Here is a 25,415-nt window from a genome sequence, read left to right as displayed (position 1 = left end):
ATGCCCAATGAAGTCTACAGTGTAGGAGAGCCAGAAACAACTAATTCTGACATTCATTCATTATTCAACATGAAAGTTGGGAAGACAGAGCCAATTATTGTCACAGTGCAAGTGAATGGTAAACCCTTAAAAACGGAAGTAGACACAGGGGCTTCTACCACTGTAGTAGGAGAACACACTTTCAGATTTTTAAATAAAGGTGCTCAACAATTAAATTTGGAACCAACATCTGCCAAGTTGAAAACATACACAGCAACTGTCATTGTAGACACCATTCGGCACAGCTAGCAGTAATGGTGGTAGAAGGTGAAGAACCAAGCCTTCTAGATCGCGAATGGTTGAAGGAGATTAAATTAAACTGGTCCGAAATCTTCCAGTTGCGAACAGGGGGACTGCCAGGGCTGCTAAAATAAAATGACACCGTCTTCAAGAATGAACTGGGAAAAATCCAAGGCCTACAGGCCAACATTTATGTAGACCTAGAAGCAACCCCTTGCTTCTTGAAAGCAAGACCGTTGCAATGCGCCCTGAGAGACCAGGTTGATGCCGAGCTGAACCGGCTAGAGAGGCTGGGTGCCATAAAAACAGTTCAGTTCTCAGAGTGCGCAGCACCCATAATCCCTGTCCTTAAACCAGACCACACCGTCCGGACCTGTGGCGTCTATAAACTAACAGTCAACAGAGCAGCCAAACTGGACAGGTACCCTATTCCCAAGATTGAAGGCTTCTATGCTAAACTGGCAGGAGGGACAACACACACAAAGCTTGACATGAGTCACGCCTATCAGCAACTGGAGCTGGATGAGACCTCCCAGGAATTTGTGACCATCAATAGGGACAAAGGGTTATAACAATACACACTTCTGCTCTTCAGTGTTTCCTCGGCCTGTGCCATTTGGATAGCTTGCTACAGGGACTATCTCAAGTTGTGGTCTACCTGGACGATGCACTGATAACTGGATTCACAAAAAAGGAACAGTTGGCTAACCTAGAGGAAGCCCAGAAACTATTTGTAGGAGCAGGAATGCACCTGGAGAAGGAAAAATGCACTTTTCAGGCAAATGAAGTCATTTATTTGGGCCACCGGGTAGATGTCCAAAGGTTAAACCCTGTTGAAGAGAAGATTAAAGCAATCAGAGAGACACCCGCACCTAAGAACATCTCTGAACTTAAATCATTTTTAGGGATGATAAATTACTATGGGCGATTCCTACCAAATTTATCAATGGTTCTAGCCTCTCTGCATTCACTGCTAAAGAAAAAGCAGCGTTGGGTCTTTGGGGTCACCCCAAGAAGAAGAAACAACTCTTCAAATTTGTTAGTGCATTATGACCAGACGAGGGAATTGGTGCTAACCTGTGATGTGTCCCCCTGTGGAGTGGGAGCGGTACTATCTCTCAAAATAGTCGGTGGTACAGAGAGGCCAATGGGCAATGTATCCAGGACACTTAGCACAGCTGCAAAAGGATATTCCCAGATCGAAAAGGAAGGACTGTCGATTATTTTTGGTGTAAAGAAATTCCACCAATATGTGCGTGGACGACATTTCACAACAGTATCAGACCACAAACTACTTTTGGGCCTGTTTAGCGAGCAAAGGGCTATACCCCCCCCCGCCCATAGCTTCTGCAAGAATACAAAGATGGGCCCTAACTTTGGCGGCATATGAATACACATTTGTACATAGACTAGCGATTCATATAACAAATGCCAATGCCCTAAGTCACCTTCCTTTGCAAGAGATGGACAAGTCCCAATTCCACAGGAGCTCATATTTAGTGATGAATTTCCTGGATTCCTCACCCAGTCTGTGCCAGGCAGACAAGAAACTGAACGAATCGTGATCCAGTCCTATCTCAAGTGAGGGACCAAGTGTTACATGGTTGGTCTCCGGAACTAGTCTCTGGTGAATTGAAACCGTTTCTTTAACCAAAGACACGAGATGAGCAGTCAAGATGGTATTCTATTATGGGGTGCACACGCAGTAGTTCCTTCACAAGGAAGGGAACCACTCTTAGTAGAGCTATACAGTGTCCATCCAGGGATATCATGAATAAAGACGATAGTGCAAAGTTATCTTTAGTGGCCAGGGATGGACGGCGATATTGAGAAGGTGGTAAAACACAGTGTACAATATCAACAGCTACAAAAGTTGCAGGTGGCAGCCCCATTACACCCATGGGAGTGGCCTGGTGGACCCTGGGTGCGATTGCACATTGATTACGCCAGTCCTTTCCTTGGAACCATGTTTCTACTGATTATAGATGCTCATTCCAAGTGGTTAGACATTTATGAGGTAAAGTCGCCAATGTCAGGCGCTACTATAGGAAAACTACACCAAAACTTCCATGGATTGTCAGAGGTAATCGTCTCAGATAATGGTACTGCGTTTACGAGAGCTGATTTCCAATGATTTTATCAGTCTCAATGGTATCAACCACATGAAGACTGCACCGTACCATCCATCATCTAACGGACTGGCGGAAAGGGCACTACAAACTTTTAAGGCAGGAATGAAAAAGTTAACAGGTGATCCGTTGGAGGCCAAACTTGCTCGTTTTCTACTTCGCTACAGAACAACCCCCCCCGCCCCCCGCCCCACACTACGACAGGAGCAACACCTGCAGAATTACTGACGAGGCACCGTCTTCGGACAAGACTAAGTCTAATACTTCCCAATTTGGAGGGAAAGATGGAGAAAAGTCAAGGGAACCAAAAAGCTACTCATGATTTGCATAGTCGTGAGTGACAATTTACTGTTGGTGAAGCAGTGTATGTAAGGAATTTAGGAATTTACCTGGTAAAGTAAGTTCTGTGACCGGATCATTGTCGTACCACTTGGAAGTGGAGGGCCGGATCACCCGTAAGCATGTGGATCATTTAAAAATAAGAGAGATACTCCAACGAAATGATGTTCCACCTGTAACCACGGCTGAACCTGTGGTTCCTGTTGAAGTTGCTCAACCAAGGATTGACATGCCTGATGTCTCTGTCAGAGTGGAAGACACTGAACTGTATATGCCTGATGAGGTACCTGATGTTAATGGGGTTCTAGAGAATGTGTTTCCTGCAAAAGAATCTGAAGTCGTGGAACTATGACATTCCACAAGGATCAGGCAACCACCTGAAAGACTGAACTTGTAATTTCATGACCTTGTAAATATTGTAATGCCATGAGATAAATACAAAATGTACAGAAAAGTTAAAGGGGGAGGAATGTAGTAATTATAGTTTTGGGAAACTTTGGACTGTAGCTTTAAGAATAATCCTGTGTTGTAAGATCACATGATCTGTGTAAACCAATGAGCTAGCAGTGTGGGAACCTCTAGGGGGGAGTTCTTTAGTTATAGAGTTTGATGCACACATGTAGCTGCTGTTGCTGTCTTGTAACTAAAGTTCAATGTTTCCACCAAGAAAGGTTGTCTGGAAGATCAACTCTATAACAATAATTGAACTCCTGTGGGACAGTAAGTGGAATGATAGTAGATGTTTGGGACGATCTGTCGTTGAAGTTTGTTTCTTAAATGGCAAGCAGCAAAATTTTCCAAGTCAAAAATAAGGGTGAAATTAGATGCTACGAGTAATTGTGTATTCTTCCATAAAAATTAAAATTGTGCAGTTTCTTAGGAAGAGTTAAAAATTGAGAAGAGACTTGATCTGAGATCAAGTCGAAGTTGAGTGATAGAACACAAATTTAGCAAGAGTCGAAACTCCTTTGTCATTCAAATCCAGTTTATTATTTTTCAATATTTCTTGTGCCATGTGACAATTTTGGCTTTTTCTGTTGAAATATTAATTTTGAAGGAGTTCTTCAAAAGTGAAAAACTATGCAAGGCACAATTGCATTTTTGGTTACATTTATCATTAGAGCTCAAAATTGCTACCAAGTCTTTTACTGAATAAAGTCTCAAACTAAAAACTACCAATCTTTAAAATAGTGGTTAGACTGAAAGCATTCATTCCAAGACTAAAGGACACTCATACCAAGTTACCCACACCCCTATTAAAAAAGCATCATACGGACTCGAAACGTTAATTCTGTTTCTCTCTCCAAAGATGCTGAGTCAGACCTGCTGAGTTTTCCCAGCATTTTCTGATTTTGTTTCAGATTTCCAGCGTCTGCAGTATTTTGTTTTTACCTGTACCCCTTGTTTTGCGCCTCTCATAGTCTCTGGTTTAAAGACACACAGTGTCAGACACCTGGGATGCAGATTCCACAACAAGAGCTAAAATCAGGAAGCAAAATAACAAGGATAGAGAGGAGAAAAATCTCTCTAATAGTGAAGGACAGATAAGGAAGAGCAAGTTTTAGTGCTTTAAAGTGAAGATCTTGTTCCCAAGTAAATTGTCGATGCCCTAATCCATTGCTTTTGTTTGAAAACTCCTCTCATGTGATCATGTACTCAACTTCATAACTGGCATCTATGGGGTTAATTGGACTCTAGAGAATACTATGCTTAAAGCTGTTGTGCCTTGTAAACATTAAAGGAAGGGTGCAGGATAAGGTTGAATCTGAAATGTATATTATTTGAAAGTACTCCCTGATGTATGCTGCCCCTGTCAAGATTGCCTCTTGGCTGTTGACGGGAAGTCTGTGTTTATGTGCAGAGCTTGGTGTGTGTCAAATGTCCAAGGGCCAGATCAGTCTAATTTAAACAAATGGGAACTCACATCCTCTATATTTGATGGTTTTCGAATGGAATTTATAACCGGGTCCTATTGCATTTCTTCCTTTGCATGTAATTAATGTTCAGATGAATGAGCATGAGGGACATATTTTCCTCACTTTTATGTTGCCGACTCATTTATTAGGCTGGCACTTCAGGGCAGTACTGAGGGGGGCGCTGCACTGTCAGTGGTGCCATCTTTTGGATGAGATGGTCAATCGAGGCCCTGTCTGCCCTGTCAAATGGGCATAAAAGATGCAAAGAAGGGAAGTGGCATTCTCCTGGTGTCCGCACCAACATTTCTCCCAACCAGAAAACAGACTATCAGCCATTTATTTCATTGCCGTTGGTGGGAGCTTGCTGTGCGCAGATTGGCTGTCATGTTTCCTACATTACAACAGTGACTGTACTTTAAGAAGTAGTTTATTGGTTGTAAAGCACCTTGGGGGCAACCTGAGAGTTCAAAAGGCACAATATAAATGCAAATCTCGCTCTCTCTGTCTCTCTGTCACTCTCTCTCTCTGCCTCTCGTTCTTTCTGTCTCTCTCTCTCTCTCTGCCTCTCGTTCTTTCTGTCTCTCTCTCTTTCTGTCTCTCTCTCTTTCTGTCTCTCTCTCTTTCTGTCTGTGTCTCTCTCTGTCTGTCTTTTCAACCTTTGACCTTTTCTCTCATACTTTTTATTTGTCTCCATCTTTCCTCCTTTCCTTTCCTCCCTTTCCTTTCCTTTTTCTTAATGGAGAGAAGGGAGACCCGTGCAGCATCCTTGTTGCACTGGTGTGGTGTATGTACGACACAGTGATGATTTTGATTTCCTATTTTATCCATTGGTGGTTTACCTTATTTCCAGTAATTTTCATGCCCCATTTTGCTTGGGAGCATTGGGAGGTGAAAGGGACCACTTAGAGCTTAAGGTCTTCCATTCCCCTTGCCCTCACTGGAACACAGTGCATCCTCACTTAACACCTCTTAGAATGGAGTTTGAACTGAGTGGTGTGGGATTAACCCCTAGTCCATCCCACCACATTGTGCTGAGAAACACTGTGACATTATTGACATGACAAGTACCATCAGTCATGTATTTCCCCTATACTTATCCTTGAATCTGGTACCTCTTTAATACTGGCTATGCTTCCTATATGCTGGATTATAAGATCTTTCAAATAGATTGAAGTAAAAGAATTTTGGGCCCACTAATATAAATATGACATTAAATTATGAGCATCAATTAAATAGCACCAACTCTGGAGGAAAGCTAACTTGTGGATCTCCAATAGTTTTTCATATATTTTTTTATTTGTTCATGGGATGTGGGCATTCATTGCCGGTCCCTAATTGCCCTTGAGAACTGAGTGGCTTGCTAAGCCATTTCAGAGTCAACCATATTGCTGTGGGTCTGGAGTCACATGTAGGCCAGACCAGGTAAAGACAGCAGATTTCCCTCCCTAAAGGACATTAGTGAACCAGATGGGTTTATACAACAATGGTCATCATTAGACTTTTAATTCCAGGCTTTTTATTGAATTCAAATTTCACCAACTGTCACGGTGGGATTTGAACCCAGGTCCCCAGAGAATTACCCTGGGTCTCTGGAGTATTAGTCCAGTGACAACACCACCGCCTCCCCTGCTATTACCTGCTAGTTTCCCTCCTCCTTCTTTCCTCAAGTTGCTGGCTCCTGACGAGGTTCCAGTTGCACAAGGCATTTAACTTTGATGGGTTATCATGGCTGACCCAAACTACCTTCACCCAACACATTTCAAGAAGGAGCTGGAAGACATAGATCGGAGACAGAGTCACTTTTATTACCCCATCGCCCTGCATGCCCAGAGCCCTGCTTCCCCCTCCCTTTTCCATGACCACTAACACAAATGACAGCAGCCTCGCCGAAACTTGGATTTGAACCTGCAATGGGTCAGTGAAACACCGGGTGATGTTTTTTTTTTGCAAAAATATACTTTATTCATAAAATATCTTCAACCACATTCCAAACCATTTCAAAAACACCATTACAAAGGTACAATCAGGTTCAACTTTTACAAAATGTATCACCAGGTGCATCAGTACAAACAATATTACAATCATTTACAGCCTTTCATTTTGAGCTGTACAGCCCGAGGGGAGTTAAACAGTTCCCAGTCCCTCGGTGCCCTGTGGCAGAAAGGTCTTAGACAGCGACCCTTCCCCATTGCGCCTTTGCGGCGGCTGCCCCAAGCTTTAGTGCGTCCCTCAGCACGTAGTCCTGGACTTTGGAATGTGACAGTCTGCCACACTCGGTCGGGGACAACTCTTTGAGCTGGAAGACCAACAAGTTTCGGGCAGACCAAAATCAGGTGATGCTTTTGCCCATGCTGAACTGCCAGGGTGGTGGTTTGTTGCAGATTAACCAGGGAGTCTGAGTTGCTGTGGCAACATGCACTTTTACATGCATGTTGTAGCCTGGAGCTATGGATAGTGACGGTAGAGGCTCCAACATTCTTTCCATCACATGGCTGATCAGGAATCTCTCCCATTCTTACCGCCTGCCATTAGTGTGTGTTGGAAGGATTTGCAGGGTTTATGCTCCATCGGTTTGGCTGCGTTATGAATGCATTGTCCTTGGCCATCAAGTCCTGGAGTGGGATTTTACCAATAAACCCAGTGCTTCTGGCTCAGAGGCTGGGATGCTACCCACTGTGCCACCATGACCTCCTACTTTGGGGGGGGGAGGTGGGCGGTGTTAGCTATATTTTTACCAGTGATCAGGCACTGAAATATTGAATGTTATTGTTTGCAGTGGGCCCGGGATGAATTTGAAGGATTGTTCAAACAGCCAGCAGAAAACGTCAACAAGTACTTCAAGTGAGTATTTGATTTTTCGTCATTTTGTTCCCAGGTTTGTGTGGGTCTGTTTTTGTCAGGGGAGTTGGCGAAAACCAAAGAGATAACACCTCATGAAAATGCTCGCAAGATTAGATTGAATTTGATTTGTGTCTCCGCAATGGAGCCAGAACTAAAGGAATGAAGTGTGCTTTCAGTGCATGTTGCAAAACATTATCAGGCTCCAGTTCCACGCGGCACTTTTCCATTCCCGAACTAAAACACAAAGCAGAGTGGGTTTTTTTTTCGTAGCAGATGAGAATCCCGGAGATCAGCAACTGGAAGCGGAGGGAGTGAGGAGACGGAACTGGGGAGAGGAGTAGGAGGGGAGGGGGTTGAGATGCTGAGTGGTGAGGGCGTAGTTGGAGGGGGGAGTTGGGGAAAGGAGGTGTTGGGGAAGGGGAGACAGGGAGGGGGGAGTTGGGGAAGGGGAGACAGGGAGGGGGGAGTTGGGGAAAGGGAGACAGGGAGGGGGGAGTCGGGGAAGGGAAGACGGAGGGTGGATTCGGGGAAAGGGGGTGTTGGGGAAGGGGAGACAGGGAGGGGGGCGTTGGGGAAAGGGGCTGTTGGGGAAGGGGAGACAGGGAGGGGGGAGTTGGGGAAGGGGAGACAGGGAGGGGGGAGTTGGGGAAGGGGAGACAGGGAGGGGGGAGTTGGGGAAGGGGAGACAGGGAGGGGGGAGTTGGGGAAGGGGAGACAGGGAGGGGGGAGTTGGGGAAGGGGAGACAGGGAGGGGGGAGTTGGGGAAGGGGAGACAGGGAGGGGGGAGTTGGGAAAGGGGAGACAGGGAGGCGGGAGTTGGGGAAAGGGGGTGTTGGGGAAGGGGAGACAGGGATTGGGGTGTTGGGGAAAGGGGGTGTTGGGGAAGGGGAGACAGGGAGGGGGGATTTGGGGAAAGGGGGAGTTGGGGAAGGAGGTAGCCTCCTCAACTGGAACCGTCAAATACATCTAGGTCTCCAGGCAGGAAGTGGCTAAAGTAAATACAGGTCAAAGTTGTTTGGCTTTCCTCTGCTTTCTTACTGTAATAAAGTTCTGTTCAGTGGGATTGGTGTCCGTTTATGGTATGTGCTTGAGTTTACACAGGACCCAGCCTGCTGTGGTCTGCAGTTTATTTTCCCTCTGAATTTAAACTAAGAAATTGTCTTAAAAAGGTAATAGTTTGAACCTAACAGTTTACTGAAGGGATTGTTTATCTCATCTCTTGACAGTAAGTTAAGTAGGCGGAACTTCAATAAACACTGTAACTGTCAAACAGCCGTTAATTCTGTACTTGCGATTTACATGCATTTTCTTTCTCCCCATCTTGGCTCCTTTGCTGATGTTTTGCCTCTGTTATCTGATCCTGTGGATATAACCTTTTCACAACTCAGGCACCCAGTTAAATGCAGGTTTTAAAATCCTCCAGTGTCCTCCGCCTATTCCACTGATTCAGACTCCTGCTCATAAATTGCATCCAAAAAAAAAAGTGTATAAAACCCAGAACGCAGCATCGGGAAGAGAAGAAAGACTTGCAATAAATGGCCAGGGCTTTCAGCCAATGGAATACTTTGGAAGTGCGGTCACTTGTAAGGTAGAAACCGAGGTGACCAATTTACTCACAGTAAGGTCCTGCATGGGCTTGGGGATGGAGGAAGGCGGAGATACCCATCAAGGAAAGCAGAGTAGCATGACAGGACCCAGATCAGAGATTTTTGCTGCTGTGATGGATTGGAAGCCAACCCTCCTAAGACCATCCTGGCATCTCCAGAAGTTAAATAATAATCCCTGCTCTGAGCAACCCTGGGAGAAAAATCATTAGGAATTCTCAAAATGCATATTGGTCGGTGACGGATCATACTATCAGCATCTTATTAGTTTCTGACATTCCTGGAGACTGTCTAGTCCAGGTAATGTTTGAAATGTCTTGCCCTCTCTCTCAACCATCTTATTATTGTATGAGTGCTGGGATTTAGGACTCTGCTGTAAGGTTTTGTTTTAGTTTTGGATTTCCAGCATCCGCAGTTTTTTGCTTTTAACTTTGTACTTAAAGGGACTTTGTTTCAGATCTTTTATGTCTACCTGAGAGGGCAGATGGGGCCACAATTTATCATCTCTGAAAGACGGCACTTTGAACAGTGCTGCACTCAGTACTGAACTGGAGTATCAGCCTGGATTTCGTGTTCAAGTTTCTAGAGCGGAACTTGAATCCAGAGCCTTCTGACTCAGAGGTGAGAGTGCCAAATCCAGGCATTCAGGATGGCTTGGGAAATGCAGACGCGTTGCGGGGGAGCTCAGCCATTTACCAAGATGCTTTGGAAGCCATAAGACCATAAGACATAGGAGCAGAAATTAGGCCATTCGGCCCATCGAGTCTGCTCCGCCATTCAATCATGGCTGATAAGTTTCTCAACCCCATTCTCCCGCCTTCTCCCCGTAACCTTTGATCCCCTTACCAATCAAGAACCTATCTATCTCGGTCTTAAATACACTCAATGACCTGGCCTCCACAGCCTTCTGTGGCAATGAATTCCATAGATTCACCACTCTCTGGCTAAAGAAGTTTCTCCTCATCTCTGTTCTAAAAGGTCTTCCCTCTACTCTGAGGCTGTGCCCTCGGGTCTTAGTCTCTCCTACTAATGGAAACATCTTCCCCACGTCCACTCTATGCAGGCCTTTCAGTATTCTGTAAGTTTCAATCAGATCCCCCCTCATCCTTCTAAATTCCATCAAGTATAGACCCAGAGTCCTCAAACGTTCCTCATATGTTAAGCCTTTCATTCCTGGGATCATTCTCGTGAACCTCCTCTGGACCCCCTCCAAGGCCAGCACATCCTTCCTGAGATACGGGGCCCAAAATTGCTCATAATATTCTAAATGTGGTCTGACCAGAGTCTTATAAAGCCTCAGCAGCACATCCCTGCTTTTATATTCCAGTCCTCTCGAAATAAATGCCAACATTGCATTTGCCTTCCTAACCACCGACTCAACCTGCAAGTTAACCTTAAGAGAATCCTGGACTAGGACTCCCAAGTCCCTTTGCACTCCAGATTTCTAAATTCTCTCCCCATTTAGAAAATAGTCTATGCCTCTATTCTTCCTACCAAAGTGCATGACCTCACACTTCCCCACGTTGTCTTCCATCTGCCACTTCTTTGCCCATTCTCCTAACCTGTCCAAATCCTTCTGCAGCCTCCCCGCCTCCTCAATACTACCTGTCCCTCCACCTATCTTTGTATCATCTGCAAACTTAGCCAGGATGCCCTCAGTTCCTTAATCTAGATCATTAATGTATAAAGTGAAAAGTTGTGGTCCCAACACTGACCCCTGCGGAACTCCACTAGTCACCGGCTGCCATCCTGCGAAGGACCCCCTTATCCCTACTCTCTGCCTCCTGCTGAAGTGCAGCAGAGTGGCCTTCTTCAGAGCACGAGGGCTCAACCCTGTAGCAGCAGGGTTGTAAGTTGCCTGGATGATACAGTTGTGTAAATGCAGTTCTGTAGGACCTAGGAGTGAATGAGGAAGGACTTTTGTGATGTGAAGAAGAGTGCCAAGGAAAGTTAACCTACTTTTGCAGACATTATTGCTTTTGAACCTGGTACATGTACCACAAACCAAATTTGGTATCTAAACCCCCTTGGTGAGGTTTGGAAATGGCCTTATCCCCTTCCTGGATTTGCACGCTTTTTAATGGGGCATATCTTTTGTGGGGCACACAAATGGCTTGAATCATGATTCATAACTGTTGAAAAATATCATTAGGCAATGGTACCAAAAGAAGATAAGCACGTTACACTGGGATACTCCATACAAAGGGGGTGGAGGCTGGTCATGAAGGGTGCCATGTATAAGACACTATACTCTTGGTCGTGCTGCTGCCCAGTAAGGGTTCTGTGCCCTGTCCCCAGCTTGTGACTCTCTTCCACAGGGAAAGAATCTACAGATGTTTCCCCTCAGACTGGATCGTTTGGTAAGTGCACCTTCAGTGATTGATTATGATCCAATGAAATGAATAGAATAGGAAAGGGGACAAGTTTCCAGGATCGGAGGGGAAATAAAAGCTTCCCATGGAAGGATGTTTCTACATAAATTGCGGAATTGTCCAATGTTCTTCATGCCCTGGCCTCCCAAACAGTTTGAGCTTCCTGGGTAGATGGCCAGGACTCACAATATCTAGTTGCGTTGGAACAGAGGCAGAAACTGGAAAAGGCTGAGTTTGCAAAGTCTGTTCGCGATCGTCTGCTCATCCCGTCGATGGTGGGCCGCATCCCCCCACCATCAGACGTCAGGAACCTCATTGGAATACATCTGCATATCATTAGGAGGCCAGTCCGCCAGAAATATCTCCTCCCGCTGGATCGTCCGTCCACATCAGCGTGATCACACGCCGGTGCAGAACACGTCTTGACAAGTGTGACGTGCAGAAGTCGAGACTTAACCGCCAAGAGAGAGTGTGAGCAGGACACATGGCACTGCGTGGAATGTTTGTGTGGTGAGCGGAGCCATGGACAGGATGAGGACGCGAGCTCCAGAGGGTATGAGTCTGATGGAGATGTGAGGGTGTGTGTGAGAGTTAGTGGAGTTGTCCCTTGATATATGAGATCCCTGTGGGTGTGTGAGTTGAGAGTGATGAGGAGAGTGACTTACCCTGGCAAAACGAATGAGACCATTCATCCTGTACTGGCACTGGGTGGCTGTCCTCTTTTGCAGGGCATTGGCGCTGCCATCGCCTCCCATGCTGGATTGGTGATGCCGCTGCCCATCCTGCGGCCAGAGCAGGTGCAGAGGACATCATGGTGGGCCTCCATGGCTTTCAAAAGGCGCTTGGGGGATGCGTCATTGAAGCTGGGGAGGGTGGGGCTGCAGTCTTTTTGCCTTTCGGGACCATCCTGTCTTCTGTGCAGCAGTCCTGGGCTGGAGGCAGAGAGGTGTGCACACGGATGCACATTAAATGTGGTGCCCGGCATGACGAAGTGGCGAGGTGATGGCGTGGCAGGTGAACGAGAGCCCGCCTGCCATGGAAACAGCCTGTTTCCCGGGAATGCATAACGAACGCAGCGGGTTTGGGACGATACGGCGTGAGAAACCGCCATTGCGGCCGTCGGCTAAAACATCGTTTTACCCGCCCGCCACCGCACTTAGTGCAAATCTGGGACGGTTCCGCCGAATGGGCTGAATGGCCTCCTTTCGTGCAGTAACGATGCTCTGATTCTAAACCTTTTTGAGGGTGGGAGGGCTGGGGGGGGGGGGGGCGGAGTGATGATTGAGAGCGAGACCCACGTCATGGTGCTGAGTGGCACAGCAGGCTGGTACTGCAGTGCACCACGCCTGCTTGTCAACCTACCACATAATCCATGTGCACACAAGTGGCTCCTTTGCTTCAAAGCATCGTCCACCCTGGCTGAGAACAGGCAGCAAGAAGTAACATTGCAAGCAAAAGAATCACGAAAGAAATGATCTAAAAATCGAAAGGTAAGCAATAGCAGGAAGACCTTCAGCTGAACGTTTCAGGCCAAATTCACTCAGATTTCCACTCGTGCTGGGGGAGGCTGAGTGGGCGCCGAAGTGACAGGAAGCAAGATGGTTAATTTTGAGCTGGACAGCCACTGAAGGTTACCCGTTTCCTCTTTCCACTCTTATTAGCTGCACATCTGCAACGCATTTTGACTATTCACTCACTGCTGTCCCCACGACCACAGAGAGACAGCTTCTTAAAGGTGCTTTGTTCTGAGAAGTTGTGAAATGAGTTCATGCAGTCCAGTCTAAAACCCTTTCTCCAGTGGACAGGGTCAATGGGTTGGATGCTGTAGTGGTGGTTTGGGGAGGGGGGGCGGGGGGGATATATAAAATGGTGTTTCTAATCAGGGAGCTGCAGCTGGGCCGAAGCTGAACTTTCTTCCTAATTCTTAGCATCTGGAGAGATGATAAAAGAACAAGACAAAACTAAGAGCAGGACCGTGCATTTAAGCCCTGGAATTTGGTTTGGTGAAGGTGGTAAGAGGTCGACTGGTGTTTGCAGAAGCTACAGCGATCAGGGTTAACCCTTCGTTGACTGCATTCCATTTGGGTTTTTCCTAATTCACTCAAAGCATGTGGGCGCCACTGGGAAGGCCATCGTTTGTTGCCCATACCCGGTTGCAAATGAACAAAAAGAAAGGGAGACTTGCATTTTTTTTATAGAAAAGCAAAGTACTGCGGATGCTGGATGTCTGAAACTAAAACAGGAAATGCTGGAAAACCTCAGCGGGTCTGACAGCATCTGAGGAGAGAGAAACAGAGTTGACGTTTCGGGTCCGTATGGCCCCTCTTCACTTGCATTTTTACAGTGGCTTTCACGACTTCAGGACATCCCAAAGCGCCCTACAGCCAATGACGTAATTTTGAAGTGTAGTCACTGCTGAATGTTGGAAGTGCAGCAGCCGATTTGCCCACTGCAAGCTCCCACAAACAGCAACGTGATAATAACCAGTCTGCTTCTGTGACGTTCATTGAGGGATAAATATTAGCCAGGACGCGAGGGATAATTCCTCTGTTCTTCTTCGAAAGAATGCCACGAGGTCTTTTACCTCCGTCTGAGAGAGAGTAGACAGGACCTCGGTTTAATGCCTCATCTGAACAATGGCACCTCCCATAGTGTAGCTCTCCCATTGCACTGCAACATCAGCCTTCATTTTTGTGCTCAAGTCCTGGAGTGGGACTTGAACCTACAACCTGCTGACTGAGAGGAAGAAGTGCTACCGACTGAGCCAGAGTTGACACCTAAGATAGCTTACTAGCTTACTTCAGAAGGCCGCTAAGACTCCTTGACGTCCTGTGATGGCTTTTCTCTCCTATAAAATAAAGTCACTTTTTTCAAAATCTATTAATTCCGGGGAAGTGGCTGTAGCTGGCAAGGGCATTATTTTATGCCCTTCCTGACTTGACCTGAGAAGGTAGTGGGCCACTGCATTGAACTGAAGCAGTTTGAAACAACCAGATTAGTTAAGATTCAGTCACATCGGTGTGGGATTGGAGTCTTGTATAGGCCAAACTGGGTAAGGACAGCACATTTCCTTCAATGAAGGACACTAGTGAATCAGTTGGCATTTTCTGACAATCTGACAGTTTCACGGTCACTTCTACTGGTGCCAGCTTCTTATTCCCAGATTCTTTTAAACACCGAATCCAAATTCGCAAACTGCTACGGTGGGTATTTGAACTCATGGTCAGACAGGCAGCCTGGTCTACGGGGAACCAACCAATGAAAATGTGGGTTTAAGGAAACTAGTTTCAGGAAAGTGAATGCCGGGAACTAGTCGCCTATATCTGAGGCATAAGCGTCAGCCAGACTGAAGAGTAAAGGTGGCAGTGTGCAGCATGGAGATTATTCCCCCTTGGCAAGGATAGAGGGCAATAAACAGTAATAAAGCACCTTGTGATGCCATGTGTAATGAGTTAAATGGGAATGCATTCTCATTGATGTACATGTGTATCCTGTTGTATAGGAGGGATTTTACACTTTTCAAATATGTAATATTTTGACTGATTATATACAGGGCAGCATCTATAGGGTTACATACATATGAACAAGGAGCTGGAGTAGGCAATTTGGCCATGGGGCCTGCTCTGTCATCCAATAAGATCACAGCTGATCTGATTGTGGCCTCAGCTCCACATTCCGTCTATCCCCGATAACCCTTGACTGTCTCGTCAGTCAAGAATCCATCCACCTCTGCCTTAACAATATTCATTGACCCTTCCTCCACTGCTCTCCGGGGAAGAAAGTTCCAAAGATTCATGACCCTCCAGGAGAAAAAATTTCTTTTCATCTCCGTATTAAATGGGAGACTCCTTATTTTTAAACTGTGTCCCCTAGATCTAGTCTCTCCCACAAGGGCAAACATCCTTTCAGCATCCACCCTGTCAAGTTCCCTCAGGATCTTATATATTTCGATAAGATCATCTCTCATTCTTCTCAACTCCAGGGGATACAGGCCCAGCCTGTCCAACCTTTCCTCATAAGGCAACCCTTTCATCCCAAGTTATCAGCTGACTATAAATAAGTGTATGAATATATGTGTCTCCCTCAATTTTTTGGTGTCCTGGTCCATAGTTATCCATCAACCACCTTAAAACAGATTACCTGGTCATTATCACATTGTTGTTTATGGAACATTGCTGTGCCGAAGACTTTTCATTACAGCAATGACTACACTTCAAAAAGGACTTCCTCAGCTGTAAAGCACTTTGTGACATCCTGAGGTTGTAAATGAGTACAATATAAAACTCGCATTCTATCTTTCCCACCCTCTTCCCTTTTTCACATGGGCACGTTTCGAATAGTCCTTCCTCTGTCTGCTTGGCTGTCACCCATACACACTGTGGCAAAGTAGGCTTGTGCTGAACCTACCCATTGCAGTTAATATTGAGGTGGTTATGTACCATTGTATGGGAGCGTGTTGCACGATTAGAGAGATGGGAGTTCTTTGTCACGAAGCTGACAGCCACTAATTTAACCAATTCAGTGACGCACATTGCGTCCCCCTCAGCTGCAGAATCTGTGCATATGTTGTGCATACCAAAACACAATCACAAAATGATTGCAGATGAGCAAGGCCATTTGGCCCCTCATCCTTTATCCATCCTTGCAGAGCCTATCCAGCCCACAGTCAAGTCCGATTGTTTCGGAAACAATTCCAGGGATTTTTGCCCCCATTACTCTTACCTGTGATTTTATTCCAACCATATAAAGAATGATTTTCTAAAAAAGAGTGCCCTACTCTATTTTGAACCAGTGTTCTAGAGTTCTACTCCTGCAGTTTGCTGTAATTTGTTGGGTTGATTTTCTATTCCCTTAAATAATCTTTATAAGATTACCTATTAAAATGATTGCATCCGGTCAGCCAAATATTCCACCTCCCATATAGGATGAAGGAGACACTCTGGAATATGTTGAGCACTTCCCATACCTTGGCAGCCACCTCTCTAAAAAGGTCATCATTGACGAGGAGACCCAACACCGGATCAGCTGCGCCAGCTCAACCTTCTACAAACTACGGCAGCGAGTGTTTGACAGCAAAGACCTCCGCAAGTCAACAAAAGTCCGACTGTACAGAGCATTTGTGATGGGTCACCACACTCCTGTACTGCAGTGAGACAAGGAGTGTGTATCAGCGACACAAAAGAGCACTGTAGAAATTCCACCAGCGATGCCTCTGCCGTATCCTCCAGGTTCAATGGCAGGACTGTCGAACAAATGCTGGTGTCCTTCTTGAAGCCAGCTCAACAAGCACTCAGGAAAAAGTCCCACAAAATCCACTTCGATGGGCTGGACACTGGAGGGCTGAAAAACCGTCTTCCCCAGCCAGGTCCTGTTTCCTCAACTCTCAGAATGTCCAACGTTCCAGGAGGAGAAAGGAAACGTTTCAAAGACACATTGAAGCTCTCCTGAAGTTCGGCAGCATTGACATTAAATGATGGGAGAAGCTTGCCACCAACAGAATAGCAGCAACTTGTCCATCAAGCCGCGCCACACTTTTGAGTCCAAACATCTTAATGATGAGGCAGTGAAGGGAAGAAAAGGAAGCAAATCCTGCACTCCGGATCCCACTAACTCATGGGACATCCTGCCCCATGTGCCCAAATATACGTGGGCCAAGACTCAGCCTGTTCAGTCACATGAAGACCCATGGCAGAAACTCTCAACCTTGACTAGACACCATCTGTGAATCGAGGGACAGCTGACAATGGTGACTTCAGCTGCTACCTCTAATTTTCACTGCACAGAAATGAAACAAAGAGTTATTTAATTGGTAGCTTTTTGATGTGTTATTTTTCAATGTCTTTTTTAGAACTCTCTAACCTATACCCACTTTTTAACATATCAACATGAAAATAACGTGTTAAAATTACAAGCTGCTGTTGTCGGGTGGCCGAGTTGTACTATTGATAACAGAGTTGATCTGCAGACACTTCTTGGGCGGGAACATTAAGTTTATTTACAATATACTCAGCAGCAACTACACGTGTGCTTTCAACTCCAACTCTATCTCTACACTGACTGCTGAGGTAGCGCACGGTACTCTCCTATTGGTTATTACAGATCATGTGATCTTCTCTAACACGCATTATTCTTAAAAGGTACATTGCTGACTAAATAAAACCATAATTACCACAGCTGCAAAGGTTTATATCCAACTCCTTTCATCCTTCAGTTGTGTAATTCCATTCTAATTGAAATATTATCTCTGTATATTGTCATTCTTTACCATCATCATGAGCTGACAAAACTTGCATTTTCTTTTAACTCTTGAATTACAAGGACTTGTGCAGAGACGTTTGATGTTCCTCAACTCTCCAGCCGTTGGTCCTCCATTCACTGGAATTCTTCTGCAGCTGCCAATTTAAAATCCTCATCTTTTGGCTCAAACCCCTCACTGGCCTTAGCCCTCCCAATCTCTGTAACCTCCTCCAGCAGTACAACGCTCTCTGTAATCGTACAATTCCAGCCCCTTGAGCTTCCCTGTCTTCTTTGTGTGTCAGCCATGGCTCAGTTGGTAACACTCTCACCACAGAGTCACATGGTTCCAGGTTCAAGCCCAACTCCAAAACATGAGCACAAAAATCAAGGCTGACAGCACTGGACTGTCAGGGATGCCGACAATTGAGACGTTAAACCGAGGCCCCGTCTGCCCGCTCAGGTGGATATAAGAAGATCCCATGGCACTCTTTCAAAGAAGAGCAGGGGAGTTCTCCTCAGTGCCTTGGCCAATATGTACCTCTCAATCAACATCACACAAAAAAACAGATTATTTGTTGTTTGTGGGAGTTTGCAAATTAGCAGCCACGTTTGCTGAATTACAATGGTTGTTAATAGTATGTTAGTTATATTGTAAAGATACACAGGTGAAGGGCATTGTTTAAAGAAGTACTTTGAGCACATATAAATAGGGTACAGCTGGGACACTAGGTGTGAGAGGAGGGCTATGAGACTGAACAAAGTCAATGGACTCAGTAAAGAAAAGTTCCGTGCCTTGGTTTTGACTTCACCAATCGGCTTGGACTCTATTAACAACTGTGACTACACTTCCACAAGTACTTCATTGGCTGTAAAGCACTGACATGTCCAGTGATTGTGAAAATCGCTATATAAATGCAAGTCTTCCTTTTTTTCCCTTCCCCACACAATTACAAACCATACTCGGCTGTCTAGGCCCTAAGCTGTGGAATTCCTTCTCTAAAACCTGCCTCCTTTTCAGGCGATCCTTAAAACCTACCTCCTTGGCTACCTTCCTAATGTCTCCTTTTGTGGCTGACTTTCGAATTTTGGCGGCTGTTGCTCTTATGAGACATTTTAGTCTATTTTGCTATGTTAAAGGTGCACATTGTTACTGGGAGTAAGTAGAAAGAGAGAGAGAGAGGCTGAAGTGAGGGAGATAAAAATGTAGTGAAACAGGAGGGGAGGAAGGGACTAAAATAAAAGGAGAGACAAAGAGGAGCAGACTAAAGTGAAGTGCAGTAAATAACAAGGTTTACAAGCAATGCCAAATAGTTTGGGAGTTAGGCTTAGCCTTTAGCTATGTTTCAGCGTGACTCAAAAGCAATTTAATCAGCCCCCTCATTAGATGTATCATAGGCCTGGCTCATTGTACCAAAGGGTAAAACCCCCTGCTGCAAAACAGAAATTGGGCCTTTCGAATGGGAGCCCATTGCTCAATTGCTGCAACCAGCAGGTTAAAATCTACATTTTGAAGCTGGTGCCTTCTAGCAGCCTAGACCATAAGCTTCGGAATTACCTCCCTAAGCCGTTATTATTCTCTCTCTCTCTCCCCTCCTTTAAACCCGGTCCTTAAAACAAACCTCTTCATCCAAGCTTTTGGTCCTCCTCGCTAATATCTCCTTAGGGGGCTCGGTGTCAAACTTTGTTTCATAATGCTCCTGTGACGTGTCTGGGAATGTTTTGCTTCCTTAAAGGTGTTGTATAAATCCAAGTTGTTGTTGTTGTGAACATTAAGGCCGCCTCAGAAGGTTTCTTCCTTCTTTACTATTTGCAGATGATAGAACCTGACAGTCCCTGTGTTTATTTGCAATATTTCACCGTAGAATGCAAAGTGAAAGAATGGGGCACGCTTTTTTTTATATGCTTTAGAAATAAAATTGTTGCTGTTTCCCTTCGCGTCCCACTGTCTGTCCTCGACTTGACATTAGGGTGTAGATTGTAATACCGCTGGTTCCTTAAACTGGAGTCTGAACTCTAAATGATAACCGACTCTTCTTTACATTAAACAGAGACCGTGCTTTTATTGATCATGCGATGGCGCTACAGGAAGGTCAGGCTTTGGAAATCCTGGAAGGTGTTTACAAGAGTCTGGATACCGATAAGCCCGGGTCCTGGGCCGACTGCGTGGCCTGGGCCAGGAGACACTGGCAGACACGCTACAACAACAACGTCCGGCAGCTCCTGCACAATTTCCCACCGGAGCAGGTACGGGAGCAGAGAGGGGGTGGGGGGGGTTGGTGGGGGCAATGGAGACTGTCTGGGGCTTTGGAATAAATCAGTGTTTCAGCACCGGGACTGAACAAGAGTAATTACTCTGGCAGCAAGGTTTAATAGGAAGAGATTTTCATACGGAGCCTTGTCACAGACTGAACAATATTTCTTTTAAGACGGATAACAGACTTTTTTTTTCCCCACGTGCAGGATAGGGGTTACTGAAAGGTAATGTGTACTGCAGTACTATTCATCATACTGTATGTTCTTTTTAAAAAAAAACTGCAATTATGTGATTTTTTTTTTCCTCTTTATGCTTACGTTTCCACTTACCCCATGCTGGCCCTTTATTACTTCAGATATTTATCTTCAACACCTGGCGGAGATCACAGAGGGGTGACCTTTGACCCCGGCCCACTTTCCAGCAGCGTCAATCCTCACTCTACTGAGGTAGAAGCTTAGCCAATAATTTCTTCTGAAACGAACGGCCAGTGTTCTGATCCGTCAGCCCTACAAGGAACAGAGCGGTATCTGGATTCCCATACACAGTTCTTTTTCCTACGGAGCCGGGTTTGAATGGGTTGAAAATTTCCTTTCCCTGATGGTGGTAGAGGTTTGAAACGAAGTGACCCGGCTCACCCTTCAGCCTTTTTTATTTTCGATTTCCCCAGGTCTTCGGAGTCTTGGATGTGATGAGACTCACTGGGAATTTGGTGCCATAGATGCTTCCGCACCGCCTCGCCCAAGTGACCCTTTCTTAACGCGTCTCAGTGTCTGAGTTATTTCACCGTGGGTGGCACCATCTCACTTTTTCCAACACGGGGTCTTGGCCGTCAGTCAGGAGCGGGAGCCCAGTGTTTTTTTTTTTCTGTTCATTCGTTCGTGGGATGTGAGCGCCGATGGCTAGACCAGTACTCATTATCCATCGCCCTTGAGAAAGTGCTGGTGAGCCGCCTTCTCAAACCGCTGAAGACCATGTGGTGTAGGTGCTATTAGGAAGGGAGTTCCAGGATTTTGACCCAGAGACAGTAAAGGAATGGTGATATAGTTCCAAGTCAGGATGGTGAGTGGCTTTGGAAGGAACCTTTAGGGGGTGGTGTTCCCATACATCTGCTGCCTTTATCCTTCTAGGTAGTAGAGGTCGACTATTTGGAAGGTGTTGTCGAAGGAAGCTTGGCGATCTGTTGCTGCCACTGGTGGAGGGAGTGAATGTTTAAGGGGGTGGAGTGGGTACCAGTCAAGCAGGCTGCTTTCTCCTGAATGGTGTCGAGCTTCTTGAGTGTTGTTGGAGCTGCACTCATCCAGGCAAGTAGAGTGTATTCCATCACGCTCCTGACTTGTGCCTTGTAGATGGTGGACAGGCTTTGGGGAGTTAGGAGGTGAGTTGCTCGCCAGAGAATTCCCAATCTCGCCCTGCTGTCGCAGCCACAGTATTGATATAGTTGGTTAAGTCAAGTTTCTGGTCAGTGGTAAACCCAAGGATGATGATGATGGGGGATTTATCAATAGTAATGTTGTTGCATATCAAGGGGAGATGTTTAGATTCACTCTTGTTGGATATGGTCATTGCTTGGCATATGTGATACGATTGTTACTTGCCACTTACCATTCAGTCCAAGCCAGAATGTTGATCAGGTCCACTGATGTAGCTTGAAATAACCTGACTGTTACCCAGACTGAGATCACCTAACTCGGTATAGACCAGGGTTTAAACCTGAAGCAAGATGGACCGCGCCACCCCCACCCATCCCCAATCTTCTTCCACTCCAACCAAACTACGTGGCACATTTACCAATTACATCACTAGGGGAGCTTTCGTTCAAGACCTCAATGGGTTTTAAGTACACTGCACAAATCAGCTCATAATTCAACACAATTTGGCATTAACTAAGCATTTCTTTTCATCAAGGAATGACAGGGTAATGGATGTATCATGCTGACACAGCAAGGATGCTTTCCGGAGTCTGAGCTTTCAAGGCATTGTTAGGAAGAGAGTGAGTTCTGCATTTAGCCTATGCTGGCCTGAACTGACTGACCCTGATACCGAGTGTTCCATGCCAAGAAACTCTGAATTCTCCAGCACTATCGTTCCTTATCTGGATGAGTGCAAATCCTCCCCCCCGACAACAAATCAGAATTAATTTTGGCAAAATTTCCTGGCAAGGAAACACCAGCTGGCTGTTTTTGCAAAACATTACGAAGTGCGGTGTGCACAGTGTAAACCTTTAAATGGAAGAGATGAAATGTTGTGAGAAATAGCTTTGGGAAACCAGGCTGCATCATCGACTGCTGCTAATTTTATCCAGCTGTGGAGCATAGAAACATTACAGCACAGGAGGCCACTCAGCCTATCGTGCCTGTACCAACCCCTTGAAAGAGCTATCCTCTTATCGTTGTTGTTGTCGTCCAATTAATCCCACTGCCCTCCCTACTCTTTTTCCCTATAGCCCTTGAAGTTTTTCCCCTAATGACCGAGAACTCATTAAGACAGAGTTAGTTCTGCATGGCAACTAGCGGAAATACTCTGATCAAGAAATTGCTATGCAGCATGTCCCTCACAGTTAGGCTGGGATCGGGCCTCGCTCAAGCTGGTATCTCTGGTTCCTACTGGTGTCCGTTGGGGAAAATTGATGATGTCCAGTTCTTCCCACCCCCACGGGGAGATGGTTTTGTTACTCTTTTGGACCCCTTTGTAGCAGCTTGCATTTATATAGCGCCTTCAGTGTTGGTGCGTCGTCGGACAAAAATTTGACACCGGGCCACAGAAGGAGACATTCGGGCAAGTGATCAAAGGATAATTTTTAAGGAATATCTTAAAGGAGGGGAGAAAGACAGAGACAGACAGACAGAGAGAGAGAGAGACAGAGAGAGAGGGTTAGGGAGGGAATTCCCAAACTTGGAGGGGGGTCCGCCAATGGTGCAGCGAAGCTAATCGGGGATGCGCAAGAGGCCAGAATTGCAGGGATCCTGAAGGGTTGGGGCTGCAGGAGGTTAAAGATATGGGTGGAGAGAGGCTTCGGAGGGATTGACCTCCTTTGTAAAGGGGAGGCTAATAACATAATTTAAGAACTAATTAATTCAATCCTCTTTGGAGGGCCAGGCTGCTTCCACTGCCTGGACTCCCCCTGGTGTCACCCATTTGTGGCCTTCAACTTAGGATGGAACCTGATGTATGTGTCTTCTGGTGGAGTTAGCAGTGGTTCCAAGCAAAGTGGCCGAGAGATTCCAGGACTTTCCGCTTTAGTTATTCCCACATAAAATTCTTCCCTCTGAAGGATGTATGCTGGCTCAGGTACCGCTGGATAAGTGAATTATTCCTTAATGAATTGAAATGTTAAATTAACACCAGCCGATGAGGCCTACCTGCCTCCTGCGAGCTCCCTGTCAGACATCGGCCTTTTGTAATATTGCTTTAGGGGTAAGCCGAGTAAAAGGTTAATCCAGAATGAAAACAAGAGGCTTTGTGTTGGCACGTGTGCAGTCGGGGCCTGTGGAGGATAGATTGCAGATTTAAAAGCAGGATGTAATGTGGCAAAAATAGGTTCTCAATGGGCACAATCGCACCGCCCGCAACATCCCAAAACAAAAATGCAATTGGTTCAGGTTTATAACATGCGAGAGCAGACGGATGTAGAAACAGAATCCTTGCAGTTTTTTTTTAAATGGTCTCGTTCAGGATTCTTTTCTGTTTAAAAATTCCAAGTGACGCAAAGAATTTAATTTTTTTTACTCCACATCCAAAACTTTGGGTGGAATTTTCTGGCCCCTCCCAAGGCCCTGCCGACATTCGAATGGCTCGTCGCACATTCCGGCCCCGCTCCTGGCCCGACGGGGATGGAAAATTCCACCCTTTGGACTTCCTTTCTGGCGAACTTTTTTTGAATCCGACAGCGACAGCCAAGGAAAACTTATTTAAGCATCAGTATTGGCGCCATTGTGTAAATGGCCTGGCGGGCAGTTACTGAGATTGTCAAGGGGGTGATAGCGTCACTTGATAGTCACCGGTATAGGGGGACTTCATTTTAGCTGCCGATATTTATTTATTCAGTCACGCAGTTGAGTTATGTAACTACAGAATGCTCCATCAATCCGTCTCCAAACTCTCTGAAGGCTGCAATTTATTTAGAATGCTACAGCCACCACCTTCCCCCCCTGCATCATTATGCTGGTCCTTCTGGGGCTCCACTGATATCTTGTTTCCCGATGAATCAATATCAAAATCCTCTTTCTCACAATACAAAACCCACACCTATGGGGGAATTTTATGCCCCCTTACCAGTGAGGCGGGAGTTGAGGGGGGGTGTGGGGTGGTGGTGAGGATGTAAAATAGCACACTTTGTTAGCCCACTGCCTTCCCGCCCACCCGAGCAGTCCTCCTTACTATGGTGGGCATGTGAGGCATCAGCCAGCCCACCCACCCGCCCTTAGACCTATTGAGACTCTTAACTGTCTGAATATTGGGCAGCTAAGGGCTTCATTTTGCCTCCGCCACCAAAATATGGTGGCAGGGGGAGGGTGGAACAAAAGGAGGCCAACCCAGTGCGAGGGTTGGACGACTGGAGCTTCTGCCACCACTGCTGAGGGAGTGAGGAAAAGCAAAACTGACACAGGCCGGAGTTTAAGCACCAGATGGTGGGGAGCCGGGGTGTGGGATTGGCAAAGATTACGGAGGCAGGAAAGAGAAAGGCCATCTAGGGAAAACCAAAACTAGGGGCTGTAGATCTAGGGTAGGCCCTAATAAACCCAAAAGAGAATTCAGCACAAAGCTCCTTACCCAGAGAGTGGTTGGAATGTGGAACTCGACACCACAAGGAGTAGGTAAAGCAAATAGAATAGATGCAATTATGGGGACGTTAGATAAACGTGAGGGAGAAAAGAGGGAACGGTATGCTGATTGGGGTCAAATGGAAGGAGGCTCAAACAGAGCATGAATCGTACCTTGGATCAGATGTGCTGTTTCTATGCTTTATAATTCTAGATCAGTGATAGGCTCATAGTCCTGCTCTACCAATTAAACTCCTCACTCTCAGCTTGTGGACTACACTGTCTCACTGGAGATTTAGCAATGGGTCTAACTTTTGCTCGCAAGCAGGATTCACGCCCACATCCACCCCAAAGAACAGAGGTTACACCACAGTTCTGTTGGCTCATTCGGCCTGTACTTCTCCCCAGTAAGGTCTCCAAGTTAAATTAGCAGCGTTCGCTGGGGAATTGATGGGAATTCCTTCTGAATGTTTTAACGTGAGTCCATCATGCCAAGACCCACTCTTTGAATAGGTAACTAATGACAGATCTGATTCATCCAATGGCGCCTGAGTGGCAGCTCACTTGAATATCACTACAATGAATATTGATTAGCCTTGAGATTCAAGATCCTGTACCCTTACATCGTGAAGCCAGTGCATCAGGGTCTGAGAGCAGATTAAAGTGTAGGATATTGATAAGAAC

The 25,415-nt window shown here is 45.9% G+C and overlaps 1 protein-coding gene and 1 long non-coding RNA gene across 3 annotated transcripts in view; one reads left to right on the top strand and one right to left on the bottom strand.

Moving 5' to 3' along the window:
• Positions 1 to 25,415, top strand: part of uba1 (ubiquitin-like modifier activating enzyme 1) — a 254,790-nt gene that overhangs the window by 83,660 nt on the left and 145,715 nt on the right. For both annotated transcript variants that reach the window (XM_078543185.1, XM_078543186.1), the window contains exons 16-17: positions 7,440 to 7,504; positions 19,766 to 19,961. In XM_078543185.1, the coding sequence (XP_078399311.1) occupies positions 7,440 to 7,504; positions 19,766 to 19,961 (261 nt within the window). The remainder of the gene's footprint in view (positions 1 to 7,439; positions 7,505 to 19,765; positions 19,962 to 25,415) is intronic.
• On the bottom strand, positions 209 to 13,306 carry LOC144681538 (uncharacterized). Its single transcript, XR_013576792.1, has 3 exons — positions 13,178 to 13,306; positions 6,300 to 6,433; positions 209 to 401 (listed from the first exon to the last, which is right to left on the bottom strand). It is a non-coding gene; the product is annotated as an uncharacterized LOC144681538 (long non-coding RNA).

The sequence above is a fragment of the Cetorhinus maximus genome, chromosome 6 (assembly GCF_964194155.1).
Source record: "Cetorhinus maximus chromosome 6, sCetMax3.hap1.1, whole genome shotgun sequence".
NCBI lineage: Eukaryota > Metazoa > Chordata > Chondrichthyes > Lamniformes > Cetorhinidae > Cetorhinus > Cetorhinus maximus.
The sequence above is the reverse complement of the archived record's forward strand: the minus strand, read 5'-3'. Positions and strand labels throughout refer to the sequence as shown.